This window comes from Micrasema longulum, unplaced genomic scaffold, assembly GCF_059751315.1.
Source record: "Micrasema longulum isolate JH-2025_06_02 unplaced genomic scaffold, ASM5975131v1 h1tg001643l, whole genome shotgun sequence".
In the NCBI taxonomy this organism is placed as follows: domain Eukaryota; kingdom Metazoa; phylum Arthropoda; class Insecta; order Trichoptera; family Brachycentridae; genus Micrasema; species Micrasema longulum.
Window position 1 is genome coordinate 6,861 of NW_028278822.1, and position 20,810 is coordinate 27,670.

Sequence of the window (20,810 nt, forward strand, 5' to 3'; positions counted from 1 at the left end):
CATACCGTCACACATAATTATGAACGTCTTAATATTAAAATTTATATTGCCCGAAAAGGATTTGAGAAGTAAATATGGAAATCCAAGCATTTCCACAGGGCTTATGACCTGTCATTGGCTGGTTTAAGTGGCCACATTACACGTGAAGTTTAAAATGTTAAGGATGCTTTCCAGCGGAGAAGACGATGATGTGATCGGCAAACTTCTATGGAAGCTGGATACATCATCTCTTCTAAACTTGAAACAGTACTTCCACAAGCTGGACACTGAATCCTCGGAAGTTCAACCAGCAGTGGAAGTTCAGAGACACCGGGAAAAAAGGACATTCTATATATCAGAGGCTGATTTCGAGAATGCTATCCAACGTGTCTTTGGTAAGTGAATTAAGAAGAGGCCGGTAATTTAGAAGCTTTGACCCCACCCAAAGTCATTGAGGCCTACCCAGATATTTTGTGACAACTTTCCGCCTTGTTTTTTATTGCCCTTCAGGCTAATGTTTTCAAAGAACCAAGCTATTGAGAGGCAAGTTCTTTTTATTTTATTTCTTAGATTTTACAATCGGTACACATAAGTTACAAATACAAAATACACCAGTCATCATCATCATTCTCTTTCTTCACCTAATGATACTGCATTGGAACAGAAATCGCAGCATTTCTTGATCATTTTTGTTACATGAAAGAAAAAACAATATATTTACCAAGGCTGATATTTTTTGTGACAATGTGTGTAAATTTAGGTAAAAAATTATAGAAATTTTGAGAAAAGCAGACATTTAACTTTATTATAATATACATATTTTTTTATTTCGTTTCTTTTTCATTTATCCTCTTCTTTGCAGTCTCAATCCTGGGGTATAGTTTGTAGCAAAGTTCTGCATCTCGTCCTCCATTGGTCTCTATTTTCTGCAGCCCTCTTCAGCTTGACATATGAGGCACAGTTTAAATCTTCGCACACTTGCTCCAAATATTCCCGTCGGGGCACCCTCTATAATTTGTCCTCTCAGCCATTCCCTCTATGATGTCGTGCAGGAGACCCTCATGGCGCATAATGTGGCCGATCCATCGGGCTCGCCTCTGAGATGGTTTTGATTAGGTCCCTACCTTCTTCGATTCTGTTGAGAACCTCGTCATTAGTGATGTGGTCTCTCCAGCAAATTCCTAATATTTTTCTGTAGCACCACATCTCGAAGGCCTATAGTATTTTTTTATCTCTTTCGGTAAGGCACCATGTCTCACAACCGTACATCAATATGCTCCATACATATATGTCTTGGCAAGTTGCTTGCGGAGATTTATTATATTTAACATAATTTAAATTATTGTATTAAGTGTAAACAAGTATTTTGGTGTGTGCATGAGTGTCTTACACTAATTTACAAAGAAATTAGCAATATTTGTGTACATACTGTTTGTTTACCTAATAAAATAAATAAATAAATAAAAATGATCACTTTATTTAAAATAAAACACTTTGTAATTTTAACCACATAAGAGTTTAATATATTATAACACAACTAGTTTTAGGTATTCTGAATTACCCATCATCAGGTGTAAATATAAATTCTCTCTTTTATGTGGGAAAAATTACTAACTGTTTTATTTTAAATAAATTTAAAATGTTTTTCCACAAAATAAATGCTGAAACAATAAATAATAAAAGATTATCAGTCTTACGCTTTAGGTACCAGTCCAGGGACTATGAAATGAGGCCGTCAGCGCAAAAGTGGCCTAACCCTCATTTTTCATATCCTGACTTACCTTCTACAAATTATTTAAAACGTGCTAAAATTTCATGCAAAACCGGCCTATCCTTTTTTCAGTTATCCTTGTTAAACAATTTTATAAAAAAACATATCTTCCTTTCACATCTATTGATAAATCCACTCCAAGTCATAGCTTCACTTTTTTTTAATATTGTGTTGGGAATTCCCGTATCAACTCATTTCGTTATCAACGATTAACAACACACTGATCGTTATGAAAACCACGATATCCTTTATCGATTTTTATTTGAATAACGTGAGTTTGTGTGCGTGTGAAGTTTAGTGGAGAGAGCACTGCAGATTGAAAAAACAACTTGCTAGGATTTATCTCTCTAAAACCTTTAGATGTAGATTCTGCAATACAGATAATGAAACACCGTTACACGTGTTATGAGATTGTGATGCTTTATATCACAAATGAATCCGAATCTTCGGTAGACCATTGGTCAAACCTGAGGACGTGAGAGCACTCGCCTCCTACTAATAGCCTGTTACTTTCAGGACTCAGACTTGGAGGAGTAGATTAGCAACAGATATGAGAGCATGGGGACCCGTCACAATATGCAATGATGTCAGGAGCTTCTTTGGCACTGACTTCATGAACTCTGAGCTAGATCAAACAGACTCCCCATGATCAATATTATGAATTAAAACTAACAAAAACACTTCTTTTATTTAGATTAAAATATCCTGGATCAATTGTCAAAATATAATTCAGTGGGTCTACCTACACTAAATTTGTATTTGTTTAAAATATCATTTTGTAGGCATCTAGATTCATTATTCGTTTAATTTATGAATCAGAATATTTATCTAAAAATTATTTTATAGACCAGAATTTAAAATGTTGAATAATTTCTGTAGAAAATTCAAACCTTGTGTCGGAATCTTCAAAGCTTTTCAAAGTGTTGGATATCGATAGTTCTGGTTTCATCTGGTGGGAACAACTTTTGGATAAACTATTGGAATGTGGAGAAAGGAGAACTAGCAGGAATCCAGATGGATGGACTCCAGTCAAGAAGACGCATATCAAAATATTGGATCTGCCACACTGCAAGGTATTTTTTAAATTTTCAAATAACTGAACACGTGTATTAAAAAACCCTTTGCTGCATCTTCACACAAGCAGTATTGTCCAATTTTGGAGCACAATCATAGTCAATACACAAATACAAAGAAATTCACCCAACAATTAAAAGCATATCAAAAGCATATCGTCTTCTTGTGATTTCATTAGTTGAAAGGGAAGTATGGAAGTATTTATTTATTTGACACTTTATATACATATACAATATATATACATATAAGGGCGGGCATATTGCTCTTAGGCAATTTCTTCCTACCTACCCAAACCGTTCAGTTTGAGAAAATTATAAATACATGGACATATTGAATCTTACAATTTTATAAAAAAATTAGTAAATAAAAAAAATTACACTATACTATGAAGAGGGGAGAGGGAACGGGAAGGAAAGAGAAGGACAAAGAAACAATTTAAATATTTTTATAGTGACATTTTAATCTTGACTTAAATGTAAATAAAGAAGTTTTATTTTTAAGAAACCTGACAAACTGTATTTGGCCAATCCATATTAAATTTCCACATACGTACAACTTTGTATATTTGTGGATATCTGTAATACTATAAGTCGTTTTGTAAACGTGTTTTAATAGCCATCTGTTACTTTTTTTGTGAAGCTAACAAATTTTTGATTCATCACATTGCTCCAACTAACTAACAATCATTGTGTTTTTTCATGTTTACATTATCAGAAAGAATCGATTGCCTTTGTTGTGTCAATCGAAACGGAAACATCGTTTTGCTTTGTCATTATCTCTAAACATGGAAAAGTTGGAATTTATGATGGTAAATTCAAACTTTTGATGGAGTATGATGTCTTCTTTACAAGAACCGGAGTCAACAGAAGAGTACGGGACGTTTGGATCACAGCAGCCATTAATTTGGAGGTATTCTCATTGCTTTAATTATTGTAATTCTTAGAAAAAAAAATTTGAAAGTTGTCGAAGATAGTGGATTGGATTTGATAGTGGATTTATATGCCACTTATAAAAAAGTAAGGCAGGTACAAGAAGATAAAAGGTAGATGATACCTAGATACCATCCTATCGTGAATAATTTTACAATATTCTATCCAAATCTGTTAAACTTCTTGGTTTTATCGATAGAATGACGCCGGCTTTCAAAAATATCATTACCATCAAACTCTTTAAGGCTAACTAGTTCGACCCCATCTAGAATATGTTTCTCCATTGGGTCTCCACTCTATAGGACTCATATTGACCATATTGGGTCTCTCCAACGCCGTTTTCTAAGAAAAGTGGCATGGTTGCTCAGATTGCAAAGGGGTAATTATTTCTATTTTGAAATAGAACAATCACTTAATCTGTCTTCATTGGAGAAACGTAGATCTGAGATGGACCTTGTATGCATTTTTGTTCTACCTCTGTTACAATCAATTTCTTTTCATGTTCCCAACCATGTCATCAGAAGTCGAAATCTGCTAATTATCAAGATTAGTCAATTCGTTACACAACTTGGAATTTTTGAGATTGATCTTTTGGATTTTTGTAGGTCTCTTCGTGCGATGAAGATGGATTGGCATGGTTTAGCTCAAAGTCTTAAATGTTTTTTAATACATTTTTTTTGCACCACAACAGGCCAAGAGGCCCAATTACAGTGGTAAATTACATCACAGAAAACCCAGGCTTAAGAAAAATCATATTTTTAATTTTTGTGTTCTCATCGGGAATCGAACCCGGAACCTTCCGTGTGTGAGTCAAACGTCTTGACCACTCCATCACAGAGGCCACCTAAATGATCCTATGTTGATCGAGTTTTTGAATATATTGTATAACATCATTTAATTATCCTTGTTTGTCGTTACTACATAGTTTTTGTTCAGTTTCTTGTACATCTGTTTCTTCATATAACTGTTGTAATTGGCTTAGTCCGTATATATAATATAATCAATAAATTAAAATAGCAAAATGGTGGATGAAAGATATGAATGATAGATGTAAAAGGAGTGAATTTATATCATGTAAATCGTTATATATTTTTAAAAAATGGAGTTCATAGAGGTTAAGGTTTGGGAATAGAAAAAGCTAGAGGTTCTCTAAAAATGGAGGTTGACTATGACAAAAGCACATATTATAGTTTTTCGATATATTTATTTACATATAAAATAAAACCTTTTTCAGGATGCTCAATCTCTTGTGATGACTGCATCTGACAGAAGTCTTATGATATTCGATTCTTCAACATTATGCCACGTTCCAACATTTCTAATAACTGGAATCACCAACATACCAACGGTAATTATTACCATCCTTTACTTTACCCATACACATTTTAGCAATTTCTAAGACAAACAATAAATCCGATAAGATTTCTAAAGAATTGTGACGGGATCAGTCACAGTTTATCTTTACGGGTTTCAGTGACATCAGGAGCTGGTATGGCATTGACCTCACCTCTACAAATAAAAATAAAAGAAACCTGAGACAACATTTACTTTTCCATACTAAAAACCATAGAACTAGTTGTGGTTTTTACTGTGCTTTGCTTGGAATGCTCAGGTCTGCCAATAAATATCCCAGTTTTAATTTCTATGATAACAAGTTGTCTTCTTTCATGCGACCATTGAATCAAATTTAACTGTAACCATATCTCTCCCTCTTCCATTCCAACCTTGTGCAGCCTTGTTTCCTCTCTTCCTTAATGTTATATATCCATGATTTTTCTTCTTCTTCTTCTTCTTCTTACTAACCAGTTTCTCTCCACTGCTCGACATTGGCCTCTTCCAACTTTTTCCATGTTTTTCTGTCTTAGGCCTGTCCCTCTGTTTCCATCCATGTTCCAAGAGTTCGACGATGTCGTCAGTCCATCTCTTCTTTACTTATTTCTACTCGTACATGTAATTATGTTTGTTTTCTATACTGTAATCTGTGGATATGGATTTGATTCAATTTTCTGGGTGAATTTTAGCAATTTTGACGAATATTTCAACGATGAAGAAATTTTCCGATAAGACCGAGGAAATCTTGGTATTTACAGAAATTATGACCTACTGTTTACTTATACGAGTACTTCTTTTCTATAAATGTATCTGTGTCAAAATACATGTCTTTTGCAAAGCATCTTTACCAACTACGAATTCTACAAACCCATTGATTTATGATTGTACATTTTTGTTCATTCAGTGTTTAGCCTATAGTTCATCTAAGAATAAAACTGGACTATCTTGTCTGGCGATGGGAGATGACCATGGAAACATTACTCTGGTCAATTTCAAACAACCAAGAGTTGGACTCTTCTTCAAGCAAATTCAAGACAAAGTTAATAACTTGTTTTGGATCGTAAGTATTGTCTTTATCAATTTGATTAAAAAATGTTAGCTTTTCACAACAAAAAACAACAAATATTGAAATCATTAACGTGAAATCTGAAAAAAATGTTTACGTAAGTCATTAAAAGAAAGGAAAAGCAGTGCAATTAAAGTTGAGGAAAGGAGAAAAGGATATCATTGAATGTTTACATATTTTGTACTTCTTTTAACACCAGCATTCGAATATTTAATGCAGCGCTTGAAAGATCATGTCTGTTGGTAATTGGTATTTTTTTTTCCAGGATCTTCATTGCATTTTACAAGAGCCTTATTGCGAAATTAAAATCCAAAGAAGACTCCACGCACGTCCTGTCAAAAAAATCGTATTCATTGGATTGAACGATTCCATTATATCTTGCTCTAGCGACCCTGATGCTTCCCTTATAATAAAACATAGGAAGGGTATCAGAGATTCTTACACCTTTAAAGTCAACAAGGGTATTTCTTGCTTCTACTATTCTACAATTCTCAAGCTTATAGGCACTGGAAGCAGTGATGGAAGAGTGAGGACTTGGGATCCTGTAATAACATCGAAACCAACTTCCTTTCTTCCTCTTCAAAATTCAGCCATAATGGATATTGTCATTCTTGCACAAATATCGGCTGTGCTCAGCTTTAATAAAAACGGAGTAAGAAAAACAGTGATATTAACAAATTTATTAGATTGATCAAAGATCTTGTCACTTATTTCTATAATAAAATACGTATATTGATATAAAATGTGTAAACTGAATACCATAATTAGCCAACAACAAGTGAAGCTTAGTTAATGCTTACATTTTCGTCGTCGGTGTTGAGATACATATCTATTTCTGATTTCAGGAATTAAAAATAATTGACATTCTTAATCAGAACTATCTACAGTCTATCCAAATCAGATTTAGCTCATTTGGAGTTCTTGGCAGACTTATCCAGTTCGGGGTTCAATCCATCTTCTCTGGTCCAGCTAGGAGAAGACGATTTACAGATAATAGAGACAACATGGCCAAAAGGAAAATGTCTGTACCAGTTGAAAGTCGTGAGTCTTTAAATGTATCTGGTGCAGGAGAAGGGATCAAGAGATTCAATTCTCTTCCAGAGGAAGAATCATACCAATCAGCTTATGAGAAAGAAATTGCCGAAGAAATTAAAATGTAAGATAATGGAATGCGTATTATTATAATTATAGATAACTTATATACAGCTGTTTTTGTAATACAAAGTGATTCAAATAATACTTATTTAATTTTCGATAAAAAATTATGCAAAATCTTTGTAGCAAAACAGTTTATTTTGATCACCTGCTGCAGATTTATTCTAAAGTTTTTAGTTTTTAGTTTTTTCCAAAGATCACTTCACTTTTACAGCTTCACACTTCGTATCATTTGTATATTTGAAGGGATGGGGGAATCAGAAATCAACATGAAAGGGAGTGCACGTGGTACGAACAGAGATACACAGAAAATCTCTTTATTTATTAACAAAATTTGAAGCATAATAATTTGATGATATGCAAATCAAAGCTTTGGTTGTTTGACTTCATAAAAATCAAAGAAATTTAGAAGTTCAAACATGGGTAAAATGTTGATTGTTATAATCTTCTCCTCAGAAAATTCTTCATCCTTGAAATACCATCCTTGAAAATATTGCATTAGCCTTAGTTACTTTAAATTTTTTTTTTTTTTTTTAATTTTTACACAAACATTCTTTTGAACAATTATTTAATTCCCGCCAAACTGCAAAAGCAGTTTTTTTGCAAGGATTTCTCTCTTTAAATATGTTGGTAACACAATATAATAATGTTCACATAAAATTTTTAAATATATCAATAAAATAAAAGTAAAATTAAATTAAATACAAGTAAATCAAGTAAATTTTTATAAACCAAAATGTATAAAAAAATAATAAACAAACGCTTTTTTTTAACACTGTTTTAAATTGTTTAGTTTCCCCCTTTTTTTACTCAATAAGCTTAGAAAATAAGAAAAAGATTTTTAAAGCAAATTTTACTTTATTTTTATTTTTATTTATATCACTATTCTTTATTTCGTCTGGGAGTCTATTTACTATGCGTTTACTATAATTTACATTATACTTTAAGAAATACATATGTTTAAGGATAGAGAAAATTGCGGATGATAACTTAAGTGAAAAATGATCACTTAAATTACTAATAACAGTTCATACATCTTGTAAATGTCTTCAGCATTCCTTTGTCAAAGATATTCTCCATCTTTGGTACAGAAATAACTTTTTTTAAATATACATTACCTTAAAGAAATACTTAATGAAAAACGGAATAAAGAAGAAAAAGGAGATATTTCTTCAGACGTGATTTAAACAGAGATACTGTAGTAACATCTTTGATAATGGATGGAAGATGATTCCACAGTCAAGTCGCATGAACACTATATGAGTTAGGGAAGAAAGATGAATTATGGATGGGTATTAAGAGGTTGCTTTGAAAATTAGAACAATAGGTGAACTATGAACTGATAAACGTTGAAAATTTTTACAGAAATATACAGGTGTGGTAAGACTATCAAGTACAGTATACAGAAGTGAGAGGGAGTGATAGTCTCTCTGTTGTCTAGTTTTGAGCTATTTCAGTTGCCTACGATATTCAGAAATGGGGTCATATTTCCAAAGAACAAAAATATACCTTATACGTGTTAAACAATTTATTGAATTCATCCTTCTCAAAAAAGTTTCTGTCTCTGTTGATGCTGAAGTATTGATCAGTCATGATAGTAACATTATTATTTTCAGGGAGAATTCAAAATGGGACAGACCAGAATTTTTGATCACGTGCTGCAACCACATTGCAATAATTCCTCTTAGTGAGACCCCTTTAGGGCACAACAAGGAGCATGGAGGAATCAGAGTTCCATCGTCTCTTTTACCTCCACCAGATAAAACCAACAAACCAAGGAAACCTTCCGTTTGGAATGATGAACAGTTCAATTTTGGTGAATTTTTTCGTATTTTCCTATATTTTTTTGTATTCGAAGATTGATTAATATGCTCCACCTTTTACTTATTTCGAAGTTGATGAGAAAAAGATTTCGTACCTTATTTTTCGAAGTAATCTTTTGGACTTCTGTGCACTTCATTTGCGACGCTTTAACATTTCTACAGCTTACGGGTAGCTCAATTATAATGATGAATAATCGACGAAATTAAGTTTTCTCACTGAGATTCTATATCGTTTTACCGATTTCAAAGAAACATCTACTTAAATTGATCGATTTAAGGAAAGGAAACCTTGCAAATTGAAACAAACGGCAAACGGACAAACTGAACTCGACTCGCGTTGACTTTGACAGTTTGTCGTTTGGTCACGAGACCCCGATAGACTAATATTTCCAACGCGCATGCGCAAGTTTATTAGCGTGATCCGCTTTCATTGTGATTTGACAAGTTGCATAAGGACTTTTAACCGACGTTGATAAATAATATCTGTGATTGAACTATTAGCAGAATATTTTTCCGACCCCTGCCAACTTCTTATCTTCACGGCACATGACCTCTTCGTCGTCTGAAAATTTATTTCACGCAAATATTCCGAGTTTTAGGTAAAGTTGGTAGTCACTGAAGGTTAGATCAGGTGAACATAGGGGGTGTTCAATCAATTTAAGCCCAGATTCGTAAATAGCAGCTATAGACACTAATTTTGTACTGTAGCATGAGTAGTGGTGTGTAGATGAGTGATTGGAATAGGTCCGACAAATGTACTACCAGGATGCTATGGAAACGATGGAAAATGAATAAAATGCATGCAAGTCTAGGAGACTACATCGAAAAATAAGGAACTTTTTTTCATCCATTTCAAAAAAGGTCAGAAGTATAATAAATAAATAAACAATATAATGGTGAATCGTGTAAATAGATTCACCTTTGCGTTTTAAAGACAAATTTATGATAGCTGCCAGTCAAATAAATTTCTCCAAACTGACAATATGAGCTAGTGGATTATGCAGCCAATAATTTATTGAAGATGTACTCGGACCAGAGGAAATCAACACTGACTAACCTGGTGTTGAGACTTCTTTCTTCTCGGCAATCAGCTCACGCAATCAGGGAAATGTGTGATCAGAACACTGCAGGCACACAACTTCGTCTGGAGGCGGTGGATGGTGCTGAATGGCGATGGATGATGAAATGGTTGCGGCGTTGTGCGAGTTTAGGCGAAGTTATAATAACTTTCGCGGCGAAAATAGCGAAATACTTTTGTCGATTCAAAAAAGCGTGCGTAACATTCAGTCAAAAAAGCGAAGAGAGAGCGCCAAAAATAGCCAGTATCTACTTACATATGACTATTCTGGCTATAATATATCAATAATATATTATAGCCAGAATAGAATATAATTATCGGCTCAACCAAATATTCAACTAAGTATTGCATCTATCTAAGTAAGTTTATTCGTTCCAAAATAGTTCCAAGTTGTATAGAGTAGTACGGTATTGGTGTTTCGTATTGGTAATACAGTATATTAAATTAGTTTAGTCCGGCAAAACATAGGTAAGCAATATTTTCATTACTCCTTAGATATACTACTTTGCAATCACATGTGAAATGCATTTTGCGAAAACTGTTTTAGTAGGAGTCTTGTTAATATTCATTAAAATCACATAAAAATAAACTGAATGAAAAAGCAAAGATAAGTGAAGATGAAGGACAGACATTGCCCAATGTCCAAGTACCAACGCAGTAAGTAATTCACGATTAAGTGCGGATAGGGGAGGGGTATGCTGATGGAGACTTTGATTGATTATTTTACATGTGACTCAAATTAAGCATTTTCGACTAAATACTGTGTTTTGTTTTTACATTTTAGATGCCACTAATCAGCCAACTCCATCCAAAGTATTGAAACCTAAGAATACCCGTCGCTTTTTTCCCCGTAAATTGGACCGTGGCGGTCCATCCTCTCCCGATACAGACTCAGAAAACGGGGCGTGCTACACTCCGATGGTGGATTCTGACGATTTAAGTTTAGAAGAGCTTCTTAAAAGAGCGGGTAAAATCCGTATTTAAGAGGTTTTATAAAAAAATTAACAACGCTTGGAGTATATCTACTCCAAGGAGTATATCTAAAAGTTTTAAGTTTATTTGACTAATACTGGGGGTTTTGTGTCAGGGAGGACGAGTAAAAAGTACCAATTTTTTTGTTTTCACATTTGTTTTCGACTCGATGGCAACTCTCAGGTAAAAATTCTGAACAAGGGAAATTGGATACAGATTAGTTCACCTCGTGGTCTACTGGTAGACATATCAGACAAGGGGACAGTTGTCTGAAACCTTTATTGATGCGGATGAGATTCTGATCGAATTATTTTACCCGCGTACTAGGCAACGCCTAAAAATACTTTTCTATTTTGATACTACTTCTTCAACCAGCTGCTTTTATCAGAAATGTTTTGAACGTGTCCAATTTTTCATAGACAAGAAATGGATTGAACCCTCTTGGGAGTAAATGATACTAATATATTACAACAGAGATGAAGAACATTTTATCATCAATAAAGGTTTCAAATGATTAACTTTACAAAGATCAAAAGATGGAAGGATTGAAGGTCTATAAATGTCCAAACATATGCAGCATGGTTAATGTTATACGGTGTGTAAATTGACCACTTAATCCAGCCAATGACAGGTCATAAACCCTATAAATCGTCTCTTTAAATCGTTCTGCACCTTCGTTGTATTATATTCAATTTTAAACTGTTTGTTTTTGCTCTCCTGTAAAATGGGCGATTTTGACATCGAAAGTTTATTCTGGGGTGTGATATATTGCTGATATTTTATTTGTTTTTTAAAGTATAATCTTTTTTATTGTTGATTAAAGGTTTAACTGGAATATTTGAAAAAGATTTTATAACGAAATTCGGACTTAAACACGACATGAATACAAGATTGGCTCTTCAAAAGCCTAAACACGTAAAGGTAAGATCAATTTTTCATATAAGATTAATTAATTTATTAACTATTAATAATTTAGAATTGAATATTGTACCATAACAAACCAGGAGGCCCAATTACACAACAGAACACCCGGGAATCGAACCCGGAACCCACCATGTGTGAGGCATGAGTCTTAGTCATTACACCACAGGGACCGCCATTATATAATCACAATGATTTCTTTTGCTCTCCTGATGATACATTAAATTAAATTGCTAAATTTATTGATACAAAATAGCAGCGTATCATTTCACACGAATGCAATATGATTATTCTTACGCTTCGGGTGCCAATCCCGGGGCTGTGAAATATTGCTTTGATTGTGACTCGCCAGTCATTACTCGTATATGCATACAATACAGCTTATAAATTTAAAATATGTTGTCTGTCATTCATATAACGACGACTACGACACGGTATAAATTTTTAGTACATAAGGTCTTGAATATTACATCAACTCTGTATAACCGTTCCTCCCCAAATAACTTAAATGACAGATTTTGCACTATTTAATTTCGATCGCTTGAGAACCGAACTTTTTGCGTAGACATTTGGTTTTGGTAGCATTATTTTAAGTGACAGATTCATCTTTATTACATTTCTTCCGAAAAAAAAATATGAGGCCCAAAGGGGCAATATTTCTAAGTGACCGAGATTCTGATCAACTAAGACCCGTAGGGCAGATGAAACGGGGCTGTTTCCTGCTAGAAGTGTTCAAATTCAATGTTGCCAATGAAATAAACAAAATTATTAAAGGAATAGTTCCGAGATATTTTCAAAATAAACTAAAAAATAATGAGTTCTTTCATAACTATGCAACAAGAGGATCTAAAAATATAAGACTGGAAAAGAAATCAAAAGCAATGTCCCAGAACTGCCTTATGTACAAGAGAATAAAACTATTTGAAGAAATGCCAGAAAGCATAAAAAATGAAATTAATGTAAATATATTTAAAATTAAATGTAAAAAGTATATATGTGAAAAATATTAGGTAGATATAGTGTAAATAGTGAATATAATTAATGAAAATGTACATATGAAACAGTTAATATTATAAATTAGGATATTAAGTGTATAATAGTGATAAATAATGTTAGAATAAGTATAGATGTAAATATTGTGTTGTAAATATATATTAGACTATGTTACATAGAACTAAATAAATAAATAAAATAAATATAAAAAAAAAATTTAAAAAAAAAAAATAAAAAAATAAAAAAAGAAGAAGTAATATAATTATAATATTCGTTTTTGGAATTCCCTACATCGCTATTTTATTTACTTGGCGCAGAGAGTTATGCGCAAGGAAGAGTGATGGCGAATAATATTTGTTGAGAGTTTTCAAAGTATTTTGTTGCCATGATACATTTTAAAATAAAATTATAGTTTGATAAGTAATAAACATTTTGGTTTTCCAAACTTGAAACCTATCCAGCCTTGATTTTTTAGTACTTTATTTTACACGGTACTGCGTGGTATGTATCTCCCGTGTAAAAACGTGTTCCGATGTATTTATTAAATTATTTAACTTTCTTGCAGATGAGATTACAAGTATCCCAAGGAGCACCGTACTCTGCCCTGGAGCTGCAAGAACCACATGAAATCAAATTCTCCTCGCCGATGCCAATCAGCTTAAGGATGAAGAAAAAATCAGGGCTAGAATCCTTCTCAGAACCTCAGCAAATACTTAGACATAACAGGTTAGTCAATAAAAATGATTTTAGTTTACATTTATAGTTGCTTAAAACGTCTTGGGCCTAACTCATTAACTTGGTATAAAGTTACGCCTAGGCATAGCGCTAGAATTACGAATGGAAATACCTTTTTTAATATAGTGGTAGGATAAAGATGGTTTTCCCATCCTTATTCAACAGCTATGCCTAGGCGTAACTTTATAACAGATTTATAAGTAAGGCTCCTTATTTTTCCGAAAAATGACTATCTTCGGTAAAAATACATAAAAAAAGAAAAAAAAAATAAAGAGAAATTTGATTTAAGAAATTCATTCAGTAAGTACGTATTAACAAAATAATGCAATTACATTATATATTTTTTTCGGATAGCGAGATTTTTCAAAATATTTTTTTTTCTCCAACAACTACACAACTTCTACACAACTTTTACAAGTAAAAATTTTCACAGTAAGTTTAGAATTGTTTTACAACAAATTAGTCAGTAACTCATTCTCCTTATTTGTTTTCTCATTTATTGCTTCGATTGATCGCGAACAGAAGGTGTCGAAAATATTTTCATTCGATTATTTGATATTCCATTTTAAAGGCATGTAATATAATAAAACAATATATTAACTTTAAAAGCTAAAATACGGTACCTTGTAGAATATTTTTTTTACTAATAATGCTCATTTAAATTTTTTAAAAACGGACATAACTTATGTTAAAATCAAATATAATACAATATAAACTAGGAATTAAACACAGTAAAATAAAGAAAACAAAAATAATAGGTATGGTTTGCATATTTTGGGTACATACATGTATGTAGGGTTCATGGTCCATAATCGATGACGCATACATGCTAAAACGTTTCACCTGAAATAGTGCGATGACCGAAGAAAGCAATGTCATCATTTTCTATAGAATCCAATACAACATATAATGCAACTCTACATGAAATCGGGAGCATCGTTCTGCAATACATTCACATCGTCCCTACTATGAAGAAATGAACTACAAAGAACCTTTGCCTATAAAGAGACCACAGAACGCAGTCAATCCAACTCTCAATTACCTTATCCTACATGTATTTAAGATGAGTATGAGATGAGTGTTTGTGAACAAGTTACTTTTTTTTTATATATTAGAAATAATAAACCTAAAAAAAAACAGATACACTGCAACTGGAGTACCAATGCAGTGCTCTATACACAACTAGGTCCGTCCACTAAAATTATGATGACAGACCATGAAGCTCAATTCATAGAGAAGACATTCTGTCGAAAACATTCGTCCAGGGATCTGTCTCTATTTCACACACAAATCTGTATTCGGCCCTAGACTAAAAATATCATTTAATTTTTGAGTTTTTTCTTTCTCCTTCTTCTTTCCTTGCCATTCCCCTACTCTCTTCATAGTATAGTGTACATTTTTTGTCTATATTTTATTCAAATTTTATATAAAATCTTATGTTCTCAAACTGAATGGTTTGGGTAGGTAGAAAGAAATTGCCTGAAGGAAATATGCCCGCCTTTTATGGTAAATAAATAAACAGACTTTAAAAATCTAATTACTTTTTCTATTTTTTACAGTTGTTTTTCAATGACAACGCCTCGCTCCAACTATACAATTTCATCAACGACAACCACTGAAAACTCCAAAAAGACTGAAAGCTCTTTACGCTGATTTTTTTTCTTCTGAAATTTGGGAATTTTTATACTGGACAGGGCCGAGTGCTTTGGATTATGTGATTAAGCACCGATTATTACAAAATTAAATAAAAATAGTTTATTTAGTCGTCCTTTTAAATTATACTAGATACTCCACCCTGTTGCTGCAAAAACAATTAAAAATTAATACAACCTTCGGTCAAACAGGATTGGCCTACTACTCGGTTAAAGTGTACGATCTAATTCCATTATCCATAAAGACAATTAGTAAGTACTCGCAATATAAAATTGCTATAAAGAAATGGATAGTGGAGGTGGGTTGCACACGGATCGATGAGTGGATCAAGCCAATAGGTGAAAATTTGTGTACTGTTTATGAAATTTGGTCTACGGGTCTATGTAAATTTATTATGTTATTTATGATTATTTTCGTTTATATTGCTTATTATGTTAATGACAATTAGGTTTATTAGATGAATTACGTTTTTACTTTATTATTATGTTAATTTTGTTAAATAACTCACACTTTTTGTAAAACGTTTCCCTTGGCACGGGACAACCCAGCGAGGGAACATTATTCTGTATAAAAAATAATACAAACATTGTAAACATATAAATAAATAAATAAATATCTATTTAAGACATGTTTTAAATATATTTTGCTTAAATTTGATTGAATAAACTTTTTTTTTTTCAATTTCAGTTTTATTTATTCATATACATGTACATTACAAAATGGAATATCTTAATACATACAAATAGAAATAATTCAATGAAAAGGGTAAAATTAGGGATAAATAAAAAAAACACAAGTATACATTTTTTATTTTTACACTTTATATACATATAAGGGCGGGCATATTGCCTTAAGGCAATTTACCAACCTACCCAAACCGTTCAGTTTAAGAAAATTTTAAGTACATGTACATATTTTAACAGAATACAATTTTATATAACAATTTAAAACAAAAAAAAATACACTATACTATGAAGAGAGGAGAGGAGAGGAGATAGGATGGTAAGAAATAACTCAAACATTTAGATTGTGACATTTAAATATTTATTAAAAAGTAAATAAACAAGGGGCGTCTCTAACATTAGTGGGTAGATTATTACACAATCGAGCATCTACTATTGTGAAAGAGGAGGCAAGAAAATTAGAGCGGTGAAGGGGTATTAAAAGGGTTCTCTCGTTACTAGAGCGAAGAGATAGTCCATGTTGTGGTATACATAATATTCAAAGAATAATATGTTAAAAAAGTAAGAGAACTCTTGTAACGAAAAACTCCCTCAGAGACGTGAAAAATGTCAATGTCCAAAGCAATATTATTCTAAGCATAGAGATAGCCCTTCCAATAGGCATTACCATTGGCAGGTTGGTCCTGTATATTGAAATGTGAAACAGTCTATGCTGACGCTGTCTAAGGTAATAATCCGGAACATAAAAGCCAATGTTCCGCATAATTTCAGGGTTTGCAAAAATACCGCGCAACAATCGAGAGAAGTGCATAGTTAATAAGGGATTCGATAATTCAAGAAAAATGATTTAATTGTTGTTTATTAAATAACTACCTATATATTATTAAATTATTATACCATAAAACGCTTGAATTCAAATTTTATACCTGTCGTGTGAAAGCGTTCTGGGCGTATATTATTTTTCTTCTTCTTTTCCACATCCGCTCCTAAGTGGAGCATGTGGACATCACCAGTCGCCTCCAGGAGGCCCTATCGCCAGCCAGCACTCTCGTCTCCTCCCTCGTCAACCTAGCGCCCCTTAGTTCCGCCGAATAAAGTCTAAAGATCGTCATCGACGGCCTTCCAGGACGGCGTGAGCCCGCAGGTTTAAAGGACACGCAACTTGGGTTTAGGTTCTCCTGAGGCATGCGTAGAACGTGTCCGAGCCAGGGACCTTATGCTGGACTCATTCGTCTTTAAAATCGTATGCGACTTCCGTAATTCGACGAGTGACATTCTTGAACCACCCGTTTATTCCCAGGGCCGGTTTTAGCACTAACAGCTTTTAATTTTTTTTTAAAAGGCAAGGTTTATAATAAAATAACCATTTGATAAAAAAATACTAATCATTTTTACTTTTCTAGCCTTTCTATCAACGAATTCTTTTATTTAAATACTTGAGTTTATGTTTTCCGAAATTTCGTTTTCGATTGACAAAGATGCCAAGTTGGTCAATCTAGATTGAGATATTGTCGATCGTAGATAAGTTTTTATCGGTTTAAGCTTAGAAAACTCATTTCACAACTAGCAACCGTTACAGGTAAAGTGATCAATATTCGCAACGCTATCCATACATTTAGATGTAGTTCTTGTAAGTTACGGTCTTTGATAAAATTCAAAACAATGACAGAATAAACCACATTCTGGTCAGGCAAAAATTATTTCAGACTTAAGCTAGGGTTTCCTAGGACAGCGGTGCCCGTATTTTAACGGCCGTAGTGAACGGTGATGCAGTGGACAGCCGTCGTAACGTCGACTAGAGAGTGGTTTCCGAGGTAAACGGTGTTAAATGGAGTTGATAATACCGTTTTCCTAGGAAACCACACTCTAGTCACCGTTACGACGGCTGTCCACTGCATCACCGTTCACTACGGCCGTTAAACTACGGGCACCGCTGTCCTAGGAAACCCTAGCTTTACGAGTTCATCACACAACATACAACCATCTATATCAGATTTAGAATGTTCTGTTAATTTCAATTGGAAATTACCACAGAGTTTGAGAAGGTCTGGTTTTTCCAGATTTATTTTATATATTGAACAGAAAAGACCAAGATGTCGAGTACTTATTTAACTTTTCAAATCTTTCATTGAGTGAAATTAAGGTAGTGTCCAAAAGGCTGTGGAAAAATTCAACTTCAAATTTTTTTTTGGAGAACTTATAGGCTCATCGTGGGCCACCATACGAGTTTGTCGCTAGATTTTGGAAATTCACCAGTAAGTTGGACTGGTTTGATGAGCGAGAGGATAAAATGGGGCGCCTGCAGCGCCCCTTTATATCTGTCGCCCTGGGCGGTCACCCAACCGCGCCCTACCCTAACGCCGCTACTGGAACCACCCATACGAATGCAGTAGATTGAAAACCAATCGACTTTATCTCGAGTGCCCCAAAGCACTTGACATTGATATTTGAATGCGACATCGTAATTTCAGCTGTCAAACTTCCTTCTTGTCAAAAGCTCGGTATTTGTGTTTGAATGACGAGTATGAATTTGACTTAAAATTTACAACACTAATCAATATTATAATGATGACGTATCAACAAATGTCCAACAAATACAACTGCACTTATGTTTAATGCATTAATCCATTAAATGCATATGAAATTTTTCTAATAAGTTTCAGTGTGTTATGTTAAAAGAAAATAATAATTTAAAAAGTTGCAGTGCCTCAGTAAAACATTTTCTTATATTTTTTCGTAATATTCCATATACAAAATGAATATTTTGAATGAATAATGGAAGCAGTCTGACAAGAAACAATAAACGTTTACGTGTGGCAGGAGAGCCATAGGCCATAGATAAATACGGATTTGTTAGTGTTGCCACTTTCTCATTCGTCTTTGTAATTAAATTGTCGGAGGGTTTTCAAGAATAGCATTATGGCAATCGAGATGCCCAATCGACTATTGTCGAGTAGGTGACAAAATGTCACATCTTTCCAGCATAAGCCTCCAAGTCCACCGCTTCTTTCTCAAGACGCACATTAAAGGAGGCTGCTGCGTCCGTTCTCGGACTTAAATGTTTGTTGTAAAATCGAACCACCTTATGCCTATTATTGCCCTCATGCCATTACTCTCAAAACTCAGAAGTTTGGTGTTCTAAACCATAGACTAGAGCTCCTGACAACACGCATCATGTCAAAAGTTGCTCCAGCAATTCCTAGGCGGGTTGCGAGCTCTTTGTGCATGCTTTCATCCTCAGTTATGTGAACTTTTCAGTATGTCACCTGTCAACTTTCTCGATCTTCTGTCCATTTTTATAGAGAGGCTGATCAAGGTCAGGACAGGATTTGTTACACATAATCTGATTATTTTTGGTGTTAATATTAAAAACCAGACGAGTAAAGTTTTCCTGCTCTTTGTCAAAAAAAATTTTTTAAATCATTGATCATAAATTCGCTCCATTACTGATTTTTTTTTTGTCCTTATCGGTTTGAATTATTTGGCTGGCGGAGGAGTGGTAACGGTTTTGGTTCTCCCGATCGGACTTGTTTCTTCTGGTTTACTAACAAGCTAATGAACTAACATACCCCATCGCCGCGCCGTCAGAATTGGGAAAATTTTATTGAGGGTGACAGACAAATTGACTATATATTCTTGACTGGTTGCTCTGACGGTGATCGGGGCATTAAAATCAGTAAATGTAAATTCAAAAAATAAAAATACGCGAATCTTTTGAAAACAAAGTTTTTTTTAAATAAATAAATTTACCATTAGTTACAGCAAAAAAAAATGTTTTTGCAATGTGCGGATCTGAAAAGAGGTCATAAGACCTTTAAAACAGATTCGGGTAAGTGAGTGGGGGCTTTCAATGCACTTTATCAACAATTTCCTGAAAATATAACCAACAGACATTCTAAAAAGAACCACATCGTCTGCAGTGGCGTACGTTCCATAAAGGCACATAAGCAGTGCCTACACTACTAGAATTTAATTAAAACAATAGCTAAAAATAAAATCAGAAATATTAGTAACCTTTTTTAAAATTTGAATAATGCGCCAGAGATAATTCGGTTAAGTAGTGAATTATACCGATCAGGGCGCGCCGCTATCGGCCTGAGTTGGGAGAAGCACGAACTACAAATGCCTATTTCTTCCATATGAACAAAACGCGATGCGGGAACGAAATGTGTATGTGTGGGTTTTTTTCCAGTTGTAATTACGCGTGTATGTGTTAGCTAGTAGGCAGTGCTTTTCGAACGTTGGTAGGTACATTCTTTAAGAAAGAACAAACGAATACGTTACTGACATCTAGCGTTTTTTTCTATTATTATTTAATAAAAGACAGTCATGTCGAATAAATAACCTCGAATTGGTTTCTTTTATAATTATACAATCGAGGGTATTTATGTTTAAAATTAATATAATAAAGGTAATTTTTTGGAACTTATTGATTTGCTAGCTAAATATGACGGTATCTTGGGAAATCACTTGCAATTATCTAGTAGTGCATTAACGAAAATGTCAAAAAGAGCCAAAAATGATTAAATTTTGAGTGTAACAACCGTAATAAATGAAAATATAAAAATATTCAAAAGAAGGATTTCGTAGCAATATATTATATAAATTATATAAATTATATTGAAAATAAGAAATATCTTATAATT

The 20,810-nt window shown here is 33.5% G+C and overlaps 1 protein-coding gene across 1 annotated transcript; it reads left to right on the top strand.

The window, feature by feature from the left end:
- Nucleotides 1–3,634: 3,634 nt before the first annotated feature.
- Nucleotides 3,635–16,023, top strand: LOC148274460 (uncharacterized). Its single transcript, XM_088237102.1, has 10 exons — nt 3,635–3,733; nt 4,988–5,101; nt 5,990–6,145; nt 6,417–6,803; nt 6,997–7,307; nt 8,923–9,122; nt 10,992–11,174; nt 12,003–12,100; nt 13,659–13,819; nt 15,388–16,023. The coding sequence occupies exons 1-10, from the start codon at nt 3,650–3,652 to the stop codon at nt 15,479–15,481; spliced, it is 1,788 nt and encodes a 595-aa protein (XP_088093228.1). The 5' UTR covers nt 3,635–3,649; the 3' UTR covers nt 15,482–16,023.
- Nucleotides 16,024–20,810: the final 4,787 nt, after the last annotated feature.

What these genes read in the sequence shown, in the direction of transcription:
- LOC148274460 (XM_088237102.1), top strand. Translation starts at nt 3,650, where the DNA reads ATGGAGTATGATGTCTTCTTTACAAGAACCGGAGTCAACAGAAGAGTA. An exon ending in CAGCAGCCATTAATTTGGAG is followed by an intron (nt 3,734 to 4,987) that starts GTATTCTCATTG and finishes AACCTTTTTCAG; the next exon opens with GATGCTCAATCTCTTGTGAT. An exon ending in AGAGCTTCTTAAAAGAGCGG is followed by an intron (nt 11,175 to 12,002) that starts GTAAAATCCGTA and finishes TGTTGATTAAAG; the next exon opens with GTTTAACTGGAATATTTGAA.